Source organism: Lates calcarifer, unplaced genomic scaffold (assembly GCF_001640805.2).
Source record: "Lates calcarifer isolate ASB-BC8 unplaced genomic scaffold, TLL_Latcal_v3 _unitig_896_quiver_1060, whole genome shotgun sequence".
In the NCBI taxonomy this organism is placed as follows: Eukaryota; Metazoa; Chordata; class Actinopteri; family Centropomidae; genus Lates; species Lates calcarifer.
This window is the reverse complement of record NW_026118078.1, coordinates 14,878-37,976: the sequence shown is the minus strand read 5'-3', so window position 1 is coordinate 37,976 and position 23,099 is coordinate 14,878. Positions and strand designations below refer to the sequence as shown.

The window sequence follows — 23,099 nt, the reverse complement described above, 5'->3', positions numbered from 1 at the left end:
CTCACTCACCATCTCAACGCTGTTTAGGCTAGATCTGAGACTGCCAATGTCCTTCTCCAACTCTGTCAGACTAGAAAAAGGAGACAGTGACAGAGAGACATGGCATGGTACTGGGTTTTTTTTTTTCATTTGTTTGTGACTGACACACACACACACACACACACACACACACATATATAGATATATACACCATGAGCAGTTTTTGTGCTGTGGTGGGAGCATTATCCTGCAGGGGAGGCCCCTGACATTGGGGAGTGTTGCTGCCATTGGAGGGGTGTGTGCTTGGTTGTTACAATATGTAGGGTGGTGGTACGTGACAAAGTAACGTCCAAATGAATCAAAAGGACCAAAGGTTCCTCAGCAGAACATTGTGTTATAACGAGATGATCAATGTTATTCACTTCATCCACCAGTGGTCATAATGTTATGGCTGATCTGTGTACATACAGTTTACATAACCTGGCTAAAATACATTGAAAACAAAACTATTTCAAAGAACTAACTTCTGCATGTGTTACCTCAACAGCCACTGCCACAGTGTCTGCATGTTAGTTTATTCTTACTTGACTTTAGCAGCTTCTGGTACATTCTGCAGCTCCTCACTGAAAGCTGCCACCTTTGGATACTTCTTCTCCAGCACAGTGATCATGTAGTGGAGCAGAGTGATGTTCCTACAAACACACATCACATACACCACACCGCATTCAATCATTTATCACTTCTCAGTGGTTTTTAAAAGATAGAGTTTGACTTTTTGCCCAGGAGACATTTGGACTTGTCGTGGTAGGAAAAGTTCAGTTGTTACTGTTAGCATTAAAATGGCTCTGTGAACCAGCATGAACAATAACCAGGACAAAATTCAGCCGTCATTCATCAGATACCTTTTCCTAATCCACATGTCAAAATGTCTTCTGTGAACAAAGCCTATGATGTAGAAAGCTTTGTAGAGAACTGTACTTGTCTATGCTTGACTTGGTGTCAGCTATCTTGTTGAGACTGGACACTTTAAATCCATAGGCATTTCCCCTTTGTCCTTTGTTCATATAGTTCCCAAAGGCCAGAACCACCTCGAGGAGTTGACGCAGCAATCCCACTCTGTAACCACCTCACTGGACGCAAGACACAGAGCTGAAACCACAGAGAGAGGAGGGATGTTCACACACAGCACTCAGGTCAAAACCGTAATATTTAATATCTCATCATGTCTTCAGCAGAGGATGCAAAACAGTACTTAATGAAACTTAAAGAGAGAAATGTATTCATTCATGTCAGTAACACATGATTGAGGTTCAAGTTTAGGCAGTCAGGTTCATCAGTGTAAACTAATGACCCTTTGGAATAGAGAATGGTACCTTTGATTTTAGGTTTGACCTCAGCCACTCTCTCAGCAAACTTCTTCTTGAAGTAGAGAGCCTGGAGTCTCTGTTGATAGTGGTTGATTCTGGATGTGGACACACATAGAAAAACTGTGAGTGGATTGAGTCCCTGACAGCAGGAAGAGATGGAGGAATAGTTTGTATATCATTCAATGGTAATCCTCATTTAAAGGAACTAACTAATCAGTAATGTATTAGATTTTTTTCTGTTGATGCTACATAAACCATCTGTGTAATTAATACATAACGGTTAAGTACTGAGTAAGAACAACCATACAATATAAGATGGAAAGACAGTAGCTCTCTTACCTTTGGCCTCTTCACTACTGCTCAGCAGTGCTACTGTCTTAAAAAGTAACTGAGGTCTTCACCTACTCTAACAGTCAGGTTGTGTTTGTATGAGGTGTGTAACTTGTTTAAATATGGAAGCAAAAGCTCACATTTTCAGACTGTCTCCTCCAGAAGGCATTCTGTTGTTCATATGAAAACTGCATGAAATGATTGTGTGTTGAGAATAAGATTGCCATTTTCAAAATTGGAAACCTTCTATGGGAATCAACAGGAACATCTGGGAAGTAAAGGGAACCAAGAGGAATAAACTGGAAAACTGCAACTTAAATGAAGTTAGAAAAAAAAAAAAAAAAAAAAACATCTTGCAGTGTAATCTTGGTTAAAACAACCAGACTTTAAACTGAGTTGAATTTCTCCCCTGCTCTGGTCATTCCTCCATCACATGCACAGATCTTTTCTAGAATCTACACTACTGCATCTGAGACCACAGACCCACATCCTGTCAACTCAGTTTGGATCATATTAGAGGGTAAATATATTTGATCTGGCAAGCTGGTAAATCAGAAGCTAGCTAACACCATGTTATATGTTTATATATAATATATATATATTATTTTATTCAACATTCGTGTTTTTTGTTGTTTGCAGCATGTCTGCTTATGACAAAACAACAGCTTTATATTTCTGTTTGTATATGATACAGTTTGTATAAATTACCCCAAATATTTTATTTCTAATTCAATTCTAATTTCTAATTCAATATTTCCAGAATTCCCTGGCTTAACTTTCCATGGCAAGTTTCTAGAAAGTTTCTGGAAATTAACCAGACATTTTCCACCCTGTTGCAACCCCAGTCAAGTCACACGAATGTGACAGAGTGCTCTATAAACGCATACATAGAACAAGCACTGTATAAATGTGTGTGACTGGGTGAACGTGAGCTGTGAAGCACTTTGAGTGGTCAACACGACTAGAAGTCCATTTTCCATTTGATGAAGCTTAGTGGCACCTGTCAGTCCTATCATCTCTGGTCTTCTGGTTTATCAGTGTGGAGAGTCATTAAATAAAAGGTCTCAGATAATACTGTGTGAACAGATGAACAGATATAAGCTTTGACATGTGGTTTCGGACAGAGCTATGACAGGCTCAGTCATACTACTCAACAGGAGGAGGGACCAGCCGCAGAGAAACAACCAATCAGCAGTTTTTTGGCGTGTACCTGCTCATGTCGTACAGGAAGCGGTCTGATCTGGCCATGCGGTCCAGCTCGTGCTTGTGTTCCTCTAACAGCTCAATGTCACTCTTCTCTGGAACAAACTTCAGAAGCTTCAAAAACACACATCATACAAAAATGATCAGAAGTGCATTTCATTTCAAAAGTTCTTTCTGTTATCAATTATCAAACACATGGAGCCTAAACTAGATCAGATGTTCCCATGTTTCCATTAGAAACATTCATCATAGTTGCTGAGTTGATCCCAATAGTAAATACAGCTGTTAAAATCTTTCCACCGTCATTTTATATTATAATATTAGTATATTTTGTGATATAGTACATTTTCCATACATGGTGCATTGTCCATGAGAAAAATGAAGTTTCCTTTTACAGTCAGAACCCTGAACCCCCCCTCCCTCTTTGCTACTGTATTTCTCACAGTGCTGTGTTAAGTAATGGACATGGAGCATGTGTCTTGTGTCTGTCTTTGAATGTGTATGTCTTGGCACCTGCTCCAGCATGTCTTTAGGTAAGTCCTCCTGTTCATCCATGGTCAGGATGGCATGACGGATCTCCTCATTGGTCAGCTTCAGTCTGTAACACACATAGTTAGATTCTATTTTTTCATATCATACGTGTTTGTGGGCGTATTATAAATTATCAATGACAGTGTTCATATTTGACTCGATCATTACCACCTGTGACAAGGACACACAGATAATGAAATAACCAGAAAAAAAGGATATGCTGAACAAATCAATCACCTCATGTGACGCCCATTAAAAAAACACACAGACAAAAACAAACAAACAAACAAACAAAAAACCAATGCCAGTGGTGAACAAATAGTTGCCTGTGGGACAAATCTCAGCCTCCATCAAAAATATTTAGCCCTGAAAAAAAAAATTATAATACATAAAAATATTTGCATGATTCTTCATAAATCAACTGTATAAATACAAGGCTCATATAAACTTCAATAAATGTTACCTTGTCACATCTAATGCTCCATTCACACAAACACAAGTCTTACTCATTTACTAGATGAATTAAAGTAAATGAATGAAGTAAATTATTATTTCTTTGGCCTTTATGACCATGAGAATTTTTTTTGTGAACACCAGTACTTTGATAAATCAAGCAGATCAGTGTTTTCTCAGTGAAAACACTGCATGGATCTAACTGTGTGGAGATCTTTTTCTTTTTGATGCTTCCAGCACCTTAAGAAAGAATAATTAACCACGTCGAGTGGTGGTCATCCTGCAAACTGCAGAATGAATATAAACGTAAACTGCTGTTGTTGGTATAATTTGACTTCAGAATTATGACAACTGCCACAAACAGTTCAGTGTTATTCCTGTGTTTCTACTGTTCCTCTAAAATGTTGGCCCCACAGTGAACACAGCTGTCCATCCAAGTGGACTGAACCTGAAGCTCCTCGTCAAATGTGAAGGTGTACAGAGGAGTCACTGTTGGCTCACGGTCACCTGACCTCACAGACACCAGATATAATGGTAGACTGAGGCGACTCATAAAGTTAGCATTAATTAACAACAGAAAACAATGAGGTGAACACCCATGGGAAAGTAAGGCAGGTTTATGATGACCAATAACTGATGACAATGTAGCAGGTTATTGTGAACCTACGACTCTAATTTCCTTGTGGCTGTTTCTCTCATTCATACACACACTGACCGTGAGAGCAGGATGTTACAGTTCTGTGCGCGGCGACCATCGATCACTGACAGTTCCTTGACTTTCTTAGTGAAAGTGTGATCATCCTCAGCATCCTTCTGTTCATACAAAGGTAAAAACACAAAACACAGTACATTATAACACAGCTCTGCCAAGTCAGGATCGGGAACTCGACAGTTAAATCATAATGACATCATTATCCTGTGAGAACTGTTTTAAATAATGAAAAGTGAGCATCAGAGAATACGTATACTGAAAACAAATTCAACAGAACATGCACAGTTTGGCTTCACTCAGTATCTGTGACACAATGAAACAATAAATCAAAACATACATGAATGGATGGACATGCCAATGAGACAAAGAATTAATGAACATAAAGTAAAAGGCAAAAGAGAAAATGAGGATGTAGCTGAAGGCGTGGTAGGGATGTTGTGTGTTACTTGTGTCTTACTTGTGGCTTTTGGTAAGCTGAGAAGGTCTTCTGGAACTCCTCTAGATCCAGGACCTTGAACACCTCGAGATCGTCGATTTCTTTCCATATGGTTCCTTCTGTCTTGTTCTGAAACAAACAATAATACAGTTTGTGAATCTGTAATCTTAATTTACAATACAATTCAAACCTTTTACTTGATGTTTCATCATCATGTCATCTTACAGTTGTTTTACTGCTTCTGCTGTTTTGCTATTCACTGACTAAGGATCAGGTAGCTCCTCCCCACAGTCAGTACCTAATGACTGGCACCTGTGTAGTTTATGGGGAGGTTCAGGTCAGTGTGAGTTGCTGTCCTGACACACTTCATGCTGCCTGGCTGATTCTGAGTGTATACAACCTCTCCTCTGTCGCCTAGTGCTGCTCATGGTGGGAATATTTGGGTAGCTTTTATTTTATTATTATTATTATTACATTTTATTTATTCTATTATTTATTCAATTTTATCATTGAGCTGCTTGCTTGTATTCTGCTCCCTGTGTTTGTATTTTTGCACCACAGAGTGGCAGTTTTAACTTCGCTGTATGCACCTACAATGACAATAAAGGCCATTCTGAATCTGACTCTGATTTCCTGCTGTGGATCAATTCACATTTAATACTCCAGTGACTGAGTCAGAATAAACCTGCTCTATATGAAAAGTGCCTTGAGATAACTTCTGTTGTGATTGAATTGAACTGACTCAGCAAATGCTTCTCTTCAGATGGATTCAGGTAGATATTATTTGTTTGTGTGGAGGCTGATGGGTCTAAAGCTGTGTTACGCTGTGATAAGGCTCATGATATCTGTAGTTTGACATGATTGACATGGGGGGACAACCCTGACAGCTCATTATTTTTAATTAGTTTCTTCACGCATTTGCTGCACCACACTGCTGTGAAACTAGAGGCCTTAATCCTGATTTACATTAAAAGTAACAGTAGTAGAAAAAAGAACGTATTTGGTCTTTGCACACAGAAATGATGTAATGTTTATCTATATACAAAGGTCAGATCACATGTGGAGACACAGTGTAAAGCCATGTGTGAACAAACTACCTACAGCTGCCCACTTGTGATTGGATCATCCAAGATGCAGGTGTGAACAAGGCATAGGCGTACCTCAGGCAGTTTGCTCCAGTTGAATGACTTCATCGGGTTGGATGGCTGAGGAATATTCTTCTTGCGGGCAGCTCCGAGCGGAGCTCCTGGAGGAAGAGGTGGAGCTAACGGAGCCATGCCGAAAGCTGGCGGGGCCCCCGGGGGAGGAGGGGGTGGTGGAGGAGGAGGAGGAGGAGGAAGAGATGGAATGGACGGGACGATACCAGGAGAAACCAAACCAGCGGAGGTCACAGGAGGTCCTCCTGGAACACTGGAGGTCTGATTCTGAAGATGACCAAGACACAGATGATCAGTGTGATGCAAATGTCAGAACATTTAAAAAAAAAAAATCAGCCTGTAGATATACACTTTATCATACTATCACACAAAAAGAAACTGATCAGGGTCATTTCTGCTCACAGACAAATGTATCTCGTGTTAGTGAACATACAGAGCTGAGCTGCTGCAGCCGTGCAGACAGTTCGGCCACTTGTAGTTTGGCTTGCTTGTGATCGTTGATCTCTCGCTCCAGCTTGTCTTTCATCTTGTTCAGCATCGCCATCATATCTTCTTTCTCCTTGTTCTTGGCCTCACACTCCCTCTCTTTCTTTTCCAAACGCTGCTGTAAGTTCTGATGGTCTGCAGAGAAGAGGAGACAGCGAGAAACAATCACTAATCATTTGATCATCCTAGCTGATCAAGCTAGCACAACGTCAAACTGTAAGAATCAAACATTAAAACAGTTTTTAGTTTCATTCATTTAAAAAAATGTATGATCACAATTTATATGCTGTATTATGTTTATACATGTTAATGTAGTACATGGTGCACATGTGTCTACTTACCTTTTCTCATTTTATCAGCTTGTTCTTTCCATTGTTTGACCTCGTTCTCCTTGACGAGCCTATAGGCAAATACAAACACACACACAGGCATGCAGGTTTTTTTTTTGGAGACTGGAGTCTTAAATTTGTTTTAAATTAACATAATTTATGGTATAGCACCATTTAAACACAATTAGTTTTTGTTCTGGTTCTGATTAGATCAGTTTTGGTGAGTGTGTGTTCACTGCAGCCTCAGGTTTCTGTTCTTGGCTGACAGGAGTGAAACCTGACGTGGTCTACTGCTGCTGTAGTCCATCCACCTCAAAGTTGGAGGTTTTGTGCTTTTCTGTTCACCACAGTTGTAGAGTGGTTACCTGAGTTACCACAACCTTTCTGTCAGCTCCATTCTCTTTTGAGTTTGCAGCACAAATACTCATACCCCAAAATTAGGAACCTTTAAACTTACATGCGCACAATCTTTTTAACGTTGAAGTCCTCCAGTGGAGCAAAATCAGGGTTTTCACCTTTGTCTGTCTGCAGAACCAGCTGCTGAATGATCCGGTCCAACAGCACCCAGTACTGAAGTGTGGTACTGCTCTGCTTATCTGCAGACAAACAGAGATAAACTGACACTGTCATAGACTGTTTTAACAGTCATTAAAAAAAATAAATAAAATTAATGAGTAAATTTTAGGCAGGCAGACAGCCTGTCAGTCTCACATGGCATCATGAGACAGTGCTGCAGTGCAGACAGGAGGTGAGGGTACGCTTCAGTGTGGTTCAGATTCTTCTTGATCAGCTCAAACATCTGACTGGCACTCTTAGTTTCTATATGGACCTGAGGCAGTGTATCAAAAGACACAGAACACATCACACAAACACACACATTTGACATCAAAAAGAAATGTAATGCTGATGATGTGCTGGTATGAGGTACATGTGTTTTATTATAAATGAACACTGGAATCCACCACTCTTTAGCTGTGTATCATTTTCAAATTTTCAATAACAAGCATGTGTTAATGAGTTATTTACTGAAGTGTTTGGACAGTGTAAAGATTTGTCTGAATAACTTACAACATCAAAGCGTTTGGAAATCGCAAGTTCATCTTCATTCCTCAATATCTCAAAGAAGTCCAGATGTCTGGAAGACAACGAAATCCACCAATATGCTCACTGAGCTATTTAAACTCACAGTATGTTCAAGTAAATAATGACTCCCCCTGACCTGTTGCTGTTTGGTACATTAAGTTTCAGAATTCTTGCACAGCTTCGTGCACCTGGTTTACCTGTCCAGGGTGGCGTTTTCATGGGAACGTAGTTTGTCAATGACTGGCTGGATGCCCAACATCAGGAACTCGTAGCGCAAATGGATGCGGAACTCCAGACTGGTCTGTGGAAAACACACACATGCACACATATCCGTCTTATTTTGTCATACAATATGAAAAGACAAAAGGCAAATCAACGATCAAAGATGGAGTAAATTTGGGAAAGTAGTTGCTTTAGGTAGATGAACAGTAATTTAAGTCAAAGCAGCTGAAATAATGTTTGAGTGTGGAAACTCAAACACCAGCAGAAAACATCAGGTAGCAGCATCAGTCCGCAAGAATTAAAGAACAAAGATGTTTTACCAGGAAACAAATACTAAATATATGCAATATGAAAGACTGTCTGTCGGCCATTTTCCAAGATTTACATCTTCAGTAGGAACCAATAGGCCTGGGGCTTATAGCCACAGACAGGACAGAGAAGTCAGAGAGTGTCAACAGACAGACGACACATTGTTGGTTTTGGTCTATTTATGAAAAATATAGAATAACACCTGCCTTATCTTTTGAGAGGATGGATGGGAAAGACACAGAATCATAAACTAAGTCCATGATAAAGTGATGGTTCACAGATGGACTGTTACTCACCGCTCCTGCTCCCTGACTGAGCACAGCGTTGATGAAGGACATGATGGCAGTCTTCAGACTGACTTCATCTCTGTAGCGGCCAGTGGATCTATCCAAGTCTGTCAGCAGGTTCTGCGCACAAAACAGGAAATACTCAGGTTCCACCATCAGAAATCACACTCATACTGAGCAGTGCTCATGGTTCTCTTCTTGATGTTTGTTTGACACCAGCTTGGCTTCAACGTTCTCTCCCTGTTGTCTGTTTGGAGACTCCAACCTTAATGGTGCCAGTCACTCTCAGTCAGTCTGTCAGTATGTCTATCTCACCAACCCTGCATTAATATCAATGAACCAAAAATACTTGACATGTATGACCACGGTCCCCAGGTCTGTAGGCTGCATGTTTAGAAACAGTCAAATACACAGTGCCACAGAGGCAGCACAGCTGAGGACAAGGTTCATCAGTTCAACTCAAAAATGCAGAAAACAAAAGCAGACCTGAAAGCGAGTTCTCTCTGAGGCGAATTTCTGGTAGTGCAGCATAGCTTCTAGTACTTTCTTGTGGCCCCCTGGCACCAAACATACTGCGCCGAGGATCTCTAACACTGCAACCTGAGAAGAGAGAAGAAAGGTCGATTACAAACTACTGGGACCTGTTGATTTTACAGGGCCAAGTACATGTTTGATCAGAAATACTCAGCTTTAGAAAACAGTTATAAAAATCTAACTTTTCACTGACTCTGGGACATCATCCTCATGACCATCAGTTTCCTGCCCAACCTTTAGTCACAGAGGCTATTTTATCATCTTACCATCCAGTCAGATTCTGGAGAAGCTCACACCTGTTTCTATATAGACACATGGTTGAATAATCATCAGTGACCAGATCTGATACCTGTCTGTTCTTTTGGTAAACTGGCTGATAATTTGCTGGCTGGTCTTCTCTCCTGCCTGATCCAGCTGATTCACAATATCAGCCTCATTCTCTGTGCCATTTGCCCAACCTGGTGCAACTTTGAGGAACAGGCCAGTTACAGTTGTTTTTGTGTTTTACTTCCATCTTTGTTCCTCCTGTAACTTAACCTGCTATTGCAACTGCTATGTGTGCTATGTAGTTCTGTCATCTCTTGTTATAGGTTTCTGTCTTTGCTGTACAGTGTTTCTATCTTTTCCCAGGTGACATCCATAACTCTGTCTTTTTATGCAACATTCCTTTTACTGCAAAACAAAATGAGACAACAACAGCTGCATACAAATGAAAAAAAAAAAGAGATCAGCACAATGAACAATGCCAGCTCCCAAAAGTTAAATGAAAACCATCATGATCTACGTCAAGGAGAAGAATGTGTATGATAGTGTGTATCCTGTTCAGGCTTACAGCATATGTGTATGAAGGTGTAAATGCACATACACAAGCAGTGTGTAACGAAGCACCTGTGTCCACCAGCTCCCTCAGCTTCTAAAAGTAGTCTTTGTACCTTTGTCTTGATGTTTTCAGTGGCGAGACTTTGCGCGATGATGTTGATGCTCTCAGTGTGACCCAGGACATGAGCTCTACCCTGAGAGTTGTTCATTAGAGCTTTGATGCAGCCGATCAGTGAGGTGTGGATCTGAGACTCAGTAGTCTCGTAGTCCATTGACTTGAGGAAATTCAGGATACAAGACAGGCCATCCAAGTCAATGAATCGTGTCACGAATCTGAGGGAGATCGATCATAAATGGCAGGAAGCGGTTATTCTTTAGGTCGCTGGAGTGCAGGAGAAAATGAAGCAGGGCTTTGTGAAATCTCATTTTGAGTAAGAATTGTACCTCATTGGTTGTGTCCTCAGTGCTGTTTTCAGACCTTCTACCACCTTTTGTCTTCCCTGATCTTCTTCATCCTCCAGTGCCAGCAGAGTCTTCCTCTGGAAACAGAAGGGTTAAACACAATAATACCACACAGCTTTTCACCATTCCAAATATACTGATCAGCCATAACATTTGGGCCACTGACAGGTGGAGAGAATAACATTGATTATTCCATTACAATACAATATTCTCCTGAGAAACCTTGGGTTCTAGCATTTATACCACCACACATACCACCAACTCAATATTGCTACAGACCAAGCACACACACCTCATGGCAGAAGCACTCCCTAATGACAGCCCCACCCCCAACAGTACAGTACATGTCAAATTACCATCTAGATGAAAACCTGAACTCAGCAGAACATTCTATTGTAATGAGATGATACTTCACCTGTCAATGGTTTTAATGTTGTGGCTGATCAGTGTAGGTTACGTAGTCATTCAGGGCCAATAATGGAAAGAGTGTTGTCTAAGCTGCTCCTAACTACAACTAAATTTCTACATTAGTATGTTAAAAGAAATCATCAACCTGGAAGGCCCCTGTGCAAAATTATTCTAATGGAATGAGTTTGATATGGTTTTTGATACCACCACAAGTGGGTGAGAAATTCACAGTTATATTTCACTAATAATCATTGATGTCTCCTAATTTTATGAAGGAAATTACTGATGAAGTAAAAACTGCCAAGCTTTGTCTGTGAATAAACTTGGAATTGCAGGATGAAAACAGATGTGTGTGACTTACAGTAGCCATGGTCCTGAGCTGGTCAATATAAAACTCTGGCCAGCTGGTAGCTCCTTTATTCTCCTCTGCCTCCTGAAGAACACATATGAAGAGACACACAGGTAACAGTTAGGAATATACTTATATATACTGGACGACAGGTCCGTGTGTCATCTGTTGCCTATTAAGCCATTTAAGCCATGACAACATGTTAGGCAATGTATTTGAAGAATACTCAGCTCTGAAGTGGTGGGAACTCTTAGCCAAGAAAAGCAGAACTCACTATACATTAAGTGTAAACTGTTGGGAGAGAAGTTAACTGTTGTACTTATAGTTTCTTACCATTTTCTTACTACAGTAGATCTGCCATTTTTTCTCTGCTGGCAGAGAAAACATGGCAGCTCTGTGCTCCTCTGTAAGGTCCAATTCATCCTAGAAAAAGACAGAATGGATGGAAGGGGGATGAGGGTGATGAGAAGAAAGCTGCTGAAGACACGTGGTGCAGAACAGGAACTCTAGACTCCGGTCTGGTACTCACCACCAGCTCAGCAAACCTGGAGTCCAGCTCTTGAAGGGGGGGCATGGGCAGGGTGGGCTCCAGCACAGCCATGTTGTCAATGTTTTCATGGCAGTAGGTGATCTCTGGTTGGTCATTTCCTCTGAAGCAGCAAGAAAATAGAGAGGACAGGCCACGCTCCTGCTGCTTCACCCAGGATGCCATGGTTACAGCAGGGACCTCACCACAAGGACAGGCTGGTAAGATGAAAAGGAGCAATGAAATATGTTGTTAGTTATTCCTTGTTCCCATCGTCAGAGATCTGATCAAATGACGTTTGAATGCAGTGTTGGGGAGCTGCAGTGTTGAGGAGCTGCTGACAGTGATGTAAAATCTGGGAGAGCAAATAAAGTAAAATAAAAGTAAATCTTTAGAAAAAAGTCCTTTACGTTTGTCTTTAAAGTTAGTTTGACACATAATGCATGTCATTTCCTGTTACTGCTTCAGACTGCTAATACTCTGATAATGTAACTGATAATTAAAGAATCATTTTCTGAAGAAAATACATACTATTGCTGTGAAAACCAATGGCAACTGCTGACCTTTCGGCAACTTTACAATTTATCATTCATGTATAGATGCAATGAAAGTGAGACCATGTCATGATGACTGTAGTCACAGCAGGAGTTTGTACTGTATACAGGTGCTGTGATATAAATACACTGGGACTGAATGGGTCTCCACAGAACTCATAATATCCCATTAAGTTTGCACTGTATACTGTGGCTGAGATAGAAATACAATATGATAATAATTCAACACATTATTTTTAAAAAGTCATGTTTTCAGACTTAGATTACACACATATTGAACATATATTGAAGTATGAACAGTAAATGTATCTAATTATTTTGGGTTAATAATAAGGAGAGCATGAGTATAATTCCTGCTACACAGCCAATGGGGACTCACAATCTTTGTGGGGATCAAAACTGACGTCTGAGACTTGGTTTTAGTGTTAGGGTTAGGGTTAGAATTAGGTTTCAGTTAGGGTTAGTATAAGGGACAGGGTGAGGCATTCAGTTGTGATAGTTAAGGTTAGAGTAAGGGGCTAGGGATTGCATTATGTCAACGTGTTGTCCCCATGCTGATAGATAAACAAACCCTTTTTTCTCTTTGTCTGAGGTCATCTGTCCTGTTGTTCAGTTTGAATGGTTGATCTGTTCATTTGTACAATTTAAAAACAAAAATAAAACAATACATCGATGCTGAGCACATCCATGTTCCCCTGACCTTGTGTCTGGCACCATATCTGGACATACTACTGGTTAGTTAAATTGTTAGTGTGTTGATCCAGTTAACACTGGTATTGCAGGATGAAAAGATCTCCAGCAACAGAACACAGAGCTTGAACTAATATCCACAGCAATCTTAACAACCACAAACACACACACAAACACTTGTTAAGTAGTTCCTGTTTCTTCATAATCAGTTATGACTGACTGAGCATTCATTTCTTTTTGGCTTGCACACCCATATCCATGTTTCTAGCATTGTGCACAGGCTGCACCTATCCTTTAACACCAACACAGACCGACACTCATTCAGTCATTTGGGTGTGATTAACAAGCCACAACTGGAACAGTTTGTGTTCACGCAGTTAACGAGTCATGAGGTGTGGCCCGGTGCACTTACATCACAGTCCTGTGTTTAGTCATTTATTGAAGGATGTGATTTATGACAGAAACAGCACTTTGGTATGTTGAACCACAGAAAATAGTTTCAGTGTAGTTGTAACAGCTACATACTCAGGTCCTCGCACAGTCAGAGAGCAAGTGCTGATGAGACAGAATATGCTTTTCTATATATGTTTTTCAACTAAACTGCAACAACAAATACTCTGTAGGAAACTAATGGACAGCTGGGTCGATTAAACACAGGACTTTCACTCTGGAGTGTATTGGAAATTCTCAAATGATTCATGATAATTGTGATTTATTAATGATCTGTATTAATAATCTGTACTTGTATAATTGTGCCTTATAAAATATGATATGCTCAGTACTTTTCCACATCAATAAGCTCACAGGGCACCTCACCCCATCAAGGACGGGGCCTGATACAGGGCTGCAAAGCTGTGTAATCTCTGACACCTTTCTCTCAGAGCTGCACTGTTGTGTAGCCTCCAGAAGATGTTTTCCTTTTCGTCTCCAGACTTTACCTTGCTTCTTTTCCATTTAACCTGTAATCTATTGTACTCGGTACTCATTGTGCGTCTCATGCTTGAGGAGTACAGTGGGTCCGTTTGCATATGTAAGAATTAAACCTACAGAAAGACAACCGTTGACTCTGTGCTTTACTGAACAGAAGATTCCCATGACAGGAGGCTGTTGTTTGCTTCCATTTATAACTGAAAGTCGACCTTATTTCTTTTGTCCATGACCGTTCCACAACCTTAACCAGCTGTTTGTTATTATTACCACAACGACACAGCCACTCTATGTACGCTCCTGTGAGTCGTATCTAATGGTAGGGACAAGGGATAGTGCAGCACTATCCACCTGTAGTGACTGCAGCTTTATGAAACTGTTTTCTGGTTCTGTTTAGACTCTCACAGATCCTGGTTCAGGTTAGAGAAAGATCCTGGTCTGGTTTAAAACAGAAAAGATTCTTAATCAAAGTGCCTTTGTTGCCTAAGACAAGCTACTGGTGGGGCTGTGGATGTGAGCCCGTTCTCAGGTGTTGCAGTCATGTGCTTCCCTTGTGATTGGGAAATTCCCACTAGCTCTTACAATCAACCACCTCATTCACAAAACGACTGGTATAACCATTAGTATGTACTCTATACACTCTAAGTGCTCTTAAATAAATGAGTGGATCACATTAGCCGGGACTTTGAGGCCTCTTTTTAAACTCTTGTAGAATCAAGCCTAAGGCATGGAACTGAATGCAAAAGAAGCAGAAGCTGAAATGTTAAGATACTGAAGCGTAGAGGCTTCATTAAAAAAAAAAAAAAGACAAACAAAAAACAAACAAACAAACAGAACAATGCAAAGTGTATAACATGCTGAATAGAAGCTGTAGCTAGTTAGAAACACGGTCCTCCTGACCATCATCACTCTGCTTTCTGCTCTTGACACTGATGCCAGTTTGGTGTATACAGGGAGAGATGATGATGATTGGCTCCTCTGTCAGTGAGTTAGGAGCTGACACTGATGCCACCTGTGTAGAACAGGTTGGTGTTAAGGCTGGACTGGGCCGACAGGTGGTACAGGAGCAGCAGAGCTGTAATGTGAGGCATGCTGAGCTGACAGACAGACAGACAGACAGACAGGCAGAGACACACCCTCAGCAAGAGGAAGCTGTGCTGATCAGGGACAGTGGGAAGTGATGCTTCATCAGCTCAGATTAGTCAGTATTCTCAGTGAAACTGATTTGACCTGTGATCTAAAGCTGAAGAAACCATTTTTTTTTAAATTTTTTTTTTTTTTTTTTAGCTCTGAAGCTCTAACTGTAACCTGTGGACCACTTACTCACAAAAACCAACTCATACAACACTGGAGAGAAAATGTGGAGAACAGTCAGACACTATAAAGTGTGACTGTTAAATATTTTTCTCTTAAACTGGTTTTCAGTCCAGGTGGCACAGTGGTGCAGTGGTTAGCACAGTAAGAAGGTTCTGGGTTCGAGCCCCTTCTCTGTGTGGAGTTTGCATGTTCTCCCTGTGCCTGTGTGGGTTCTCTCTGGCTTCCTCCCACAGAACAAACACATGCATTAGATTAATTAGTGACTCTAAATTGCCCATAGGTGAGAATGTGAGTGTGAATGGTCGTCTGTCTCTACACGTCAGAGCTCTGTGATAGACTGGTGATCTGTACAGGGTGAACCCTGACTCTCACCCAGTGTCTTCAGTCCAAGTGTCCCTTTTTTCCCCTTTAAACAGCTTTTTCTTTCTGTCAGCTTCTTGCCTGAGTTGATCATTTGGCCTTTGGTTGAAAGCACAGAACAGACGACATTAGATCACATGAGAATAGTAGAAGTACAGACTGAAAATGATACATATTAACTGCCTTATTCAGATAATGAAGCTGTGGGAGCTCTCTATTAGCTTATTATTTTATTATTTGTCTTGAGTACCTGAATTTTCTGAATATTTCCTTCATGTAGACCATTATTTGGTATTTGCCTTAGTTAGTTCTTTCTGTGGTTTGCTTTTAGTTAGTTGTGTCCAGAAACACGCATGGATGTGATATTAATTCAGAATGTACATTCCCATGGTGCATCAGTGGCCTTTTGATTTTAACTTTGGTTCTAGTTGTGTGTGATACAATGGCCAAATGGTTAGGGTGTGTACCACATGGACCTCAGTGCCCTGAGCAGCAAGTCCCTGGTTTGACTCCTGATCCGGCCAGACCCCTGCTCTGTCTCCCTGCATTTCCTGTCTCTCTCCATTGTCCTGTCTGATAAAGGCAGAACACCCCAAAAATGAATACAATAACAGTTTGGTTAAAGTTCAGTTTTGAAGTACATGTACTTTACTTGAGCATTTTCATTTTCTACTACTTCATTCTTCTACTCCACTACTTTTATTTGACAGCTTTGGTTAGTAGTTAGTTTTAGGACTAAGATTTTACACAGTGGATGATAGGATGAGCTTTTAGGATCAGTGATCCTGATCAGTGGGCGATCTGCTCTACCTCCTGAGACACAGCTGTTAATACTTTAACTACATTTTACTGCTAATACTCACATACTTTTACTGAAGTAGGCTGTTTGATGCAGAACATTTACTTGTAATGGAGTATTTTTACATTGCTGTATTGGTGCTTTTACTGAACTAAAGGATCTGAATATTTCTTCCATCACTGGATTTTTTTTTTGACAGTTAGCCATGACAATAGCTAATGTGGTGGCAAACAAGCATTATTAACATCCATTTGGAATCATGTGTGTCTCCAAGAGAAGTCCAGTATTCACTCTCCTTTTATAGCTCTGGTTTGCACTCAAAACCCTTGTGTCTCTTTAGGTGCTATATGCTAAACCCACATGTTCACCAGCTAATCACTCGTTCTGCCTATCTGCTGTTTGGTGCTGAGCATGTAGTAAACAGTGGGTTCATCAGACTGAATGTAGTGGGTTGTAACAGCAGCAGAGCTGAGGTCTGTGTGAGCCCACAATGGATCATTACATTTGATCCATTGCTAACATTCAAATACTGGCTATAGCAGCTTTAACTAAAATTGTTCATTATCCAGCAGAACGGCTGCTGCCAGTGTGTTCACTGACATGTATATGATCAGACGTTACAATGGTGTAGCTTCAGGTGGAGCTAATTTCAATGACTTTCTGTATGTTTTGGCTGTAAACTGTTCCTGTTTCTGGAGATTTCAACAGCATGCCACTGCGCTCATCAGCAGATACAGGGTGCTTAATTCTCACTGAGTTGGCTCAGTTGTCATCACATGGTCTAAAGCATGGAACTTCAGTCTAATGATAACAGGTGGTCTGCTGATGTGGACTATGAGCTGTGGTCAAAAAAGCCAGTAAGTGGACCCCGAGTTAAGATTATTTTCATTTTCTACTGTTACACCAATGTCATACTGTATATGGTCATCAGCTGTCAGATAGATGGATAAAAATATAATACTGTCCTTTGAAGTGTATTGAAGTCAGGATGAAAAAAAAAGTACAATACATAAGTGAATATACTTAATACATTTCACCACTGGCAGACATTGCCATACAAAATCCCTATGAACAATAAATACACAAATTAAAGGAACTCTTGTGGCCGGTGTCCATGTATGTTTTACAGTACAGAGGCTGAGGCTGTGTCCTTGCTTCAGTCACGTAGGCTAAATGTTTTTTATGTAACAGCATGTCAGTGGTTGCTGCAGGACTCTAATAATGATCAGCACTGTGCGTGTGTTCATTCTGTGTATAGATTGATGGCAGCGTTATAATTCATCCTGATACTCAGATCAACCACTCAGCCCAGAGTTTACAGGGTTTAATCAATACTTTATTGATGCCTGTGTTTTCTCTAGCCCCTCCTCTGCATGGGGGTCAAAGGTCAGTGTCAGCGACAGAACAGCAGCTCTGTAGCTGTAGAGGATTCATTGTCTCACTCAAGGACAATTCAGTCAGTAAATGTTTGTCTAAGCTTGTTCTTTCTCAGTGTGAATGTGTGTTGATGCTCCTCCTGTGAACCACCAGTCTGCCTCCTGATGACCCACCACACTGAACAACACTCTGACTGACTGATGTGTAGCTTGAGGACCAACCCAGACCGTAGTTAAACTGCCTCTCTGCAGCTTCAGTCAGTCCTCTTTACTCTGACTGAGGTGTTTATATGGAGCATTTTATTCTGTTTGGGTTTTAGATCATGAAAATGTGTCGAGTGAGAATAAAGTGTTACAGCAACAATGAGCACAACCAATGCAGTTGGTTTCCACAAGTTGAACTCAACACTTTGAACTCCTGTGTTAGCTCACTGTTCTACTTCTCACCATAGGTTAAAGTGGCATGTGAGCACTGTGAATTTTTTCTGTATGAAAATGTACGCAAGAAATGTTCACAGCGAGAAGGTTCAGGTTCTTCCAGGGCTGATCTGTGTGGAGTTTACATGCTCTCCCTGTGACTGTGTGGTTCTCCAGCTTCCTCCCACTGTCCAAACTCATGCAGGTTCATTGGTGACTCTAAACTGTCCTTAGGTGTGAATGTGAGTGTGAATGGTTGTTTGTCTCTATGTGTCAGCTCTGTGATAGACTGGTGATCTATGCAGGATGAGCCCTGCCTCTCGCCCAATGTCAGCTGCTGCTTGTTGATGCTTTCACTCTCTTATTGTCTCACTGTAGCTCATAATTCAATGAGGACACTCACAAACCAAACCCTCTGTTGTCTTTTATCAGAAAAATAAACCACACACTGTTAAATATGTTCTATAATTATATATGCAACCTTCATTTCAGACTAACCACTGTTCCTCTCCTCTCTGCTGTGGCAACAGTTTACCATATTGTTGTTTGTATGTGCAGTGCATCATATATTCAAAGTGACTGGTCTGTAGTTGGCCTTTGTTTATCATCATACAAAAAAGCATTCTGTACAAAAGGAATATACAAGAAGTACTGCACTTACTTTAACATCTGGAAAATGTTTCTTGTTCTGTTCTGGTTAATGTTATGATCATATTCTTTATATGCCATATAACCCAACTGACCTCACATTAAACACTTCATTTATTCTGTTGATGTTGTTTGTAATCAACAACTTCACCTCTTTCACGTGAGCACGCTAACAGCTGGACTGGAGCCAGCTGATAGTGATACAGGTCACTGAGGACGGCTCAGTGAAGCCAGGTAACCTCAAGAGAGCCAGCCTGAGACGAAGGTGGGCCACATATGATAGTACCTGTTTTGGACCACCTCTGCTTCCCTCTTTAAAAGGACGTTTTCCCTCTCCACTGTCACCTGACGCTGCTCATGGTGGGAACTGGGAACTGGTCTCTCTCTCAAATACAATGATATAAAGAGTATGGTGTACTCTCTTGTGTATATAAATAAAATGAACTTGACCAGGCTTTAAGGTCCTCCCTGATTACTGGGCTGTTCCATCTAACTGAGGAACCGCTTTCACCTGCTGTGGAGTGCTCACATCCAAGATGGCTCCTCCTCTTTCAGATGTCTCACAGGCACCCACATTACTTTTGTCTGGTTTGATTGTGTTTAGATTATCCTTTGCTCAGTACACATGTGGGTTACATAGCACCCACACTTCACCAGTGACTGCTGACTTCATACGTCATGCTTTACATATTTTGAGTTGTCATTAAAAAATGACTTGTACACTTACATTTCCTCTTTGTTATGGCCCAGATGAGTCAGGACAGCATTCAACTGTCTAGAGGCCCATCCAGTACAACAGGCCCTTAAATGGAGAGACTCAGTTCAGTATGTCTCAGTTTTAGGTATAAAGCTACTACCTGTTGGAGAGCACTGGGCCACTGCATTTGCATACGCTGCTGCTGTTTTTAGCTGTGGGGAAATGAACAACTGAGGGATTTTTTCTTCTGTTTATTTAAACATTCTCCTTTACTCAAGCTAAAAAAAAAAAATGTCGTACTTCTGAACACATCATACCAGATCATTTCAATGTAGTGTCTCACTCACACTCGCTCCGTTCTCTCTGAGCCTCAGATCTGCAGTTTGACTCGGTTTGTTATGGCAGGGGTTTTGTTTTGTGCCACATGGAGCTTGGCTGACAGCAATCCAATGACGTGACTCTCTAATCAGAAATAATAAAGCTAATCTGAATCTACGAAGAACTAGCTTGTTAGCAATGACCAAACAGTAACGCCACAAACTGAACCTGCATCAGCAAACCTATGTACATGTTATTTGAACTTCAAATAGTTGCCCCAGATAGAGAATCTGTCCAGTTTCAAAGGCCAGCAAAACATTAGCAACCAAGGTCACAGTCCTTTTTAGTTTCTGTTGGTTTTCATGAACCACTGACTATTACCAAGGGAGCATTCATTACATAGCTATGTGAATGTTGTTATGTTTTAGTCAAACTACACCCTATGATTTACTGAGTAATTTCTTTGTATGAATGAGGTATTGATGAGATAGTTACCAATTCCTACTGGTACTGAAATGTAGGTACAGTGGAAGAGAACAAGAAAAAAAAAAAAACAGAGTGTACTCACACTTTTCTTGTAAGCACTGTACCCTGTACAGTACTGTGTGGGGAACAGTACTGGAAAACAACAACAAACTCTAAAAAGTTGACAACACTGATATTCTGGAGAACCTATAAAATAATTATGGTGTATTGATGTCAGGGGCACAATAAGATAAAAAGGGGAGACTCTCTGGAAACTCAGGCAGAGGCTTGTTGAAGAGTTACTCACCAATGCTGGAGTACAGCAGTGTAATACAACTCTTGCGTTCATTATTATTCTTTTTGTGCTAGACCACTGCATATTGGTGATGTATCCTCACAGCTTGTGTTCTTTGGGTTTGCAGAATGTCAGTGTTGATGACACCATTTTTCCCAAACTTTAGTTTTGATTCCCAGAACTGTACCCAGTAGGTAGACAGTATTTACAAATCAAATAAATGCTGTTTCCTCTAAATACCCTGTGAAACTCCCTACAGTCCTTCATCCACTGAACCTACATTCAAGTACAAGTAGGAACTGGGAAACTATGTCTATGACATTACATTTGCAGTGTGTATTGTTAGTTGTTACCAAAATGGAACAAAAATATTAAAATGGAAAGTTGTTTTGATTTTTGTTCAGAGCTGTGATGTGATAGTGAGTGGATCATCATGGGTTTCTTACCTTTGGGGTTCACTTCTGGTGCAGTGAGATACCATGTTCAGCTCCAGCAGTGTGTGTAGCATCAGTCAGGAGTCAGATGTAAAATCTGTGGTGAGATCGTTCTCTCTGTTGTCACCTTAGCAGAAACTCTGATGTCATTCCAACATCATAACGCGCTCGATCACAGAATATCTCCTGAGAATATCTTTGTACACATGATATACAGAGACAGTATTCATCCAGGGAATAAAAAGTCCAAGAGTGATGCCGAAGCCTCAACTTGACAGACACAGATTTAACTTCTTAAAGTGAAAATTTGGCAACGAAAGTAAAAACAAGATACGAATCTGAAAGGTAAAGCAGCACCTGCAGTAGATCTAGAGTTTGAATTCAAATGTTCAGTCAGTCCACAGCCATAATCCACACAAAGTTCACTGAGTTAGAATCTGGATGAATACAAAATCCACCAGAGAGAAAGAGAGAAAAGTCTCTAAGAACTGATTCAGTGAGGGATTTCCTGGAAGTCTGTCAGGTGTCCAGGAACAGGTGCTCTGACACTCGCTTCATGTATCCACACGGTGCCCGTTCTCGCGTCTCTCTACCTCTGTATTCTCCTTTTCCCTTTTTCCATTTTCTGACGTGATCGTGAGAGTTTATCAGAGTCTCTTTCGGTGTCTGTCAGGCGAGACATGCAGAGAAACTGACAGATAAGCCTGGGCGAGAGTGTACAGTCAAACACACACGACCGCATTCCTGGTGGAGGCACTCACTCACACCCAAACCTCACCCACTGCATTGTATGTGTGTCTGTGTGTTTGTGTGTGTGTGTGTGAAAGAGAGAGAGAGAGAGAGAGAGAGAGAGAGGGTGGGGGTGGGGGGTGGGCTGTTTAGATACTGTCTTATTACATCAGAAGATGAGATTTTTCAGCTGTTGATAGTATCACACCTGCTGTTGCTGATCCAGGACCTGTTTTACTAACTTTGACCTCCCTCATTAGCACTGTTACCTCAGCAACCTGCTCTCACATGATCACACTGTCTAACAGGAACTTTGCAAAGATGTTTTTGAATCCAAAGGTGGGGTTTAAAGGTTGGGGTATCTAATACACTTTTATTCAAACTCAGTGAATATCCCCCTCTGTGTGTGTGCTGAAAATAAATCAGGTCTTTTCTAAGCAGCGCTGGATCTGGAGCTGGAATGCAGGTGAAGTGGATCGGTGTGGTCCATTCCAGCCAGTCGCAGCGTTTGTGCTTGTGTGCAGGAAAATTAAAAAAAGAAAGGCAGTGACAGAGCCTGTTGTGTCCGGTTTGTTGTTGGTGTGATGTTAGTTAGACCACGAGGACAGTTGTGAGCATGTCTGTCTGCAGCTGCTGCGTTAGCTCTGAGAAACTCGACTCGTCCACTGTGCAGCTGATCTAACACACAGCCTCAGAGCTCTGTCCTTCACTCTGTGTTGTGATATTTGTTGCTTTGTGAAAGTTTTTATAGGTCTGTGTACATAACAACCAATCGACTTTTGTTTTGGAGTGGGAAAACAGAAAACAAATGACAAGCCTTTTCCCGTTTTTTGTTTTGGAACAATGAAACTGGAAAACAAAGAACGACTAGTATGTTTTTATTTTTGTTTTATATCAACACAGAGAAAATGAGAAATCAGTTACAGGCTTAAAAACATCTGTTTCATCATGTGTTAAATTATTTTTATTTTGCCCTGGAAGTCACCCAATGAGCAATAGCACAGGATCCCCGTAAGCTAGCACAGTCCTTTTCTGTGCCGTCCAGTTTAGGCGAAGACTGACACACACACACGCACACACAGGCAAATACA

The 23,099-nt window shown here is 40.9% G+C and overlaps 1 protein-coding gene across 1 annotated transcript; it reads right to left on the bottom strand.

Annotated features, from left to right (window-relative positions):
• Window positions 1–9: 9 nt before the first annotated feature.
• Window positions 10–22,083, bottom strand: LOC108880329 (disheveled-associated activator of morphogenesis 1-like; the record flags this gene model as incomplete). Its single annotated transcript, XM_051069384.1, is given in 24 exon segments — window positions 10–70; window positions 564–671; window positions 958–1,085; window positions 1,088–1,128; window positions 1,353–1,441; window positions 2,887–2,993; window positions 3,393–3,477; window positions 4,579–4,676; window positions 5,033–5,140; window positions 6,172–6,435; window positions 6,602–6,789; window positions 6,996–7,054; window positions 7,441–7,579; window positions 7,695–7,812; window positions 8,052–8,118; window positions 8,264–8,367; window positions 8,894–9,004; window positions 9,371–9,484; window positions 10,351–10,570; window positions 10,682–10,776; window positions 11,469–11,540; window positions 11,790–11,879; window positions 11,986–12,200; window positions 21,292–22,083. Coding segments are annotated over 23 exon segments (2,649 nt in total), but the record flags the coding sequence as incomplete, so codon positions are not given.
• Between the last annotated feature and the right edge of the window lie 1,016 nt (window positions 22,084–23,099).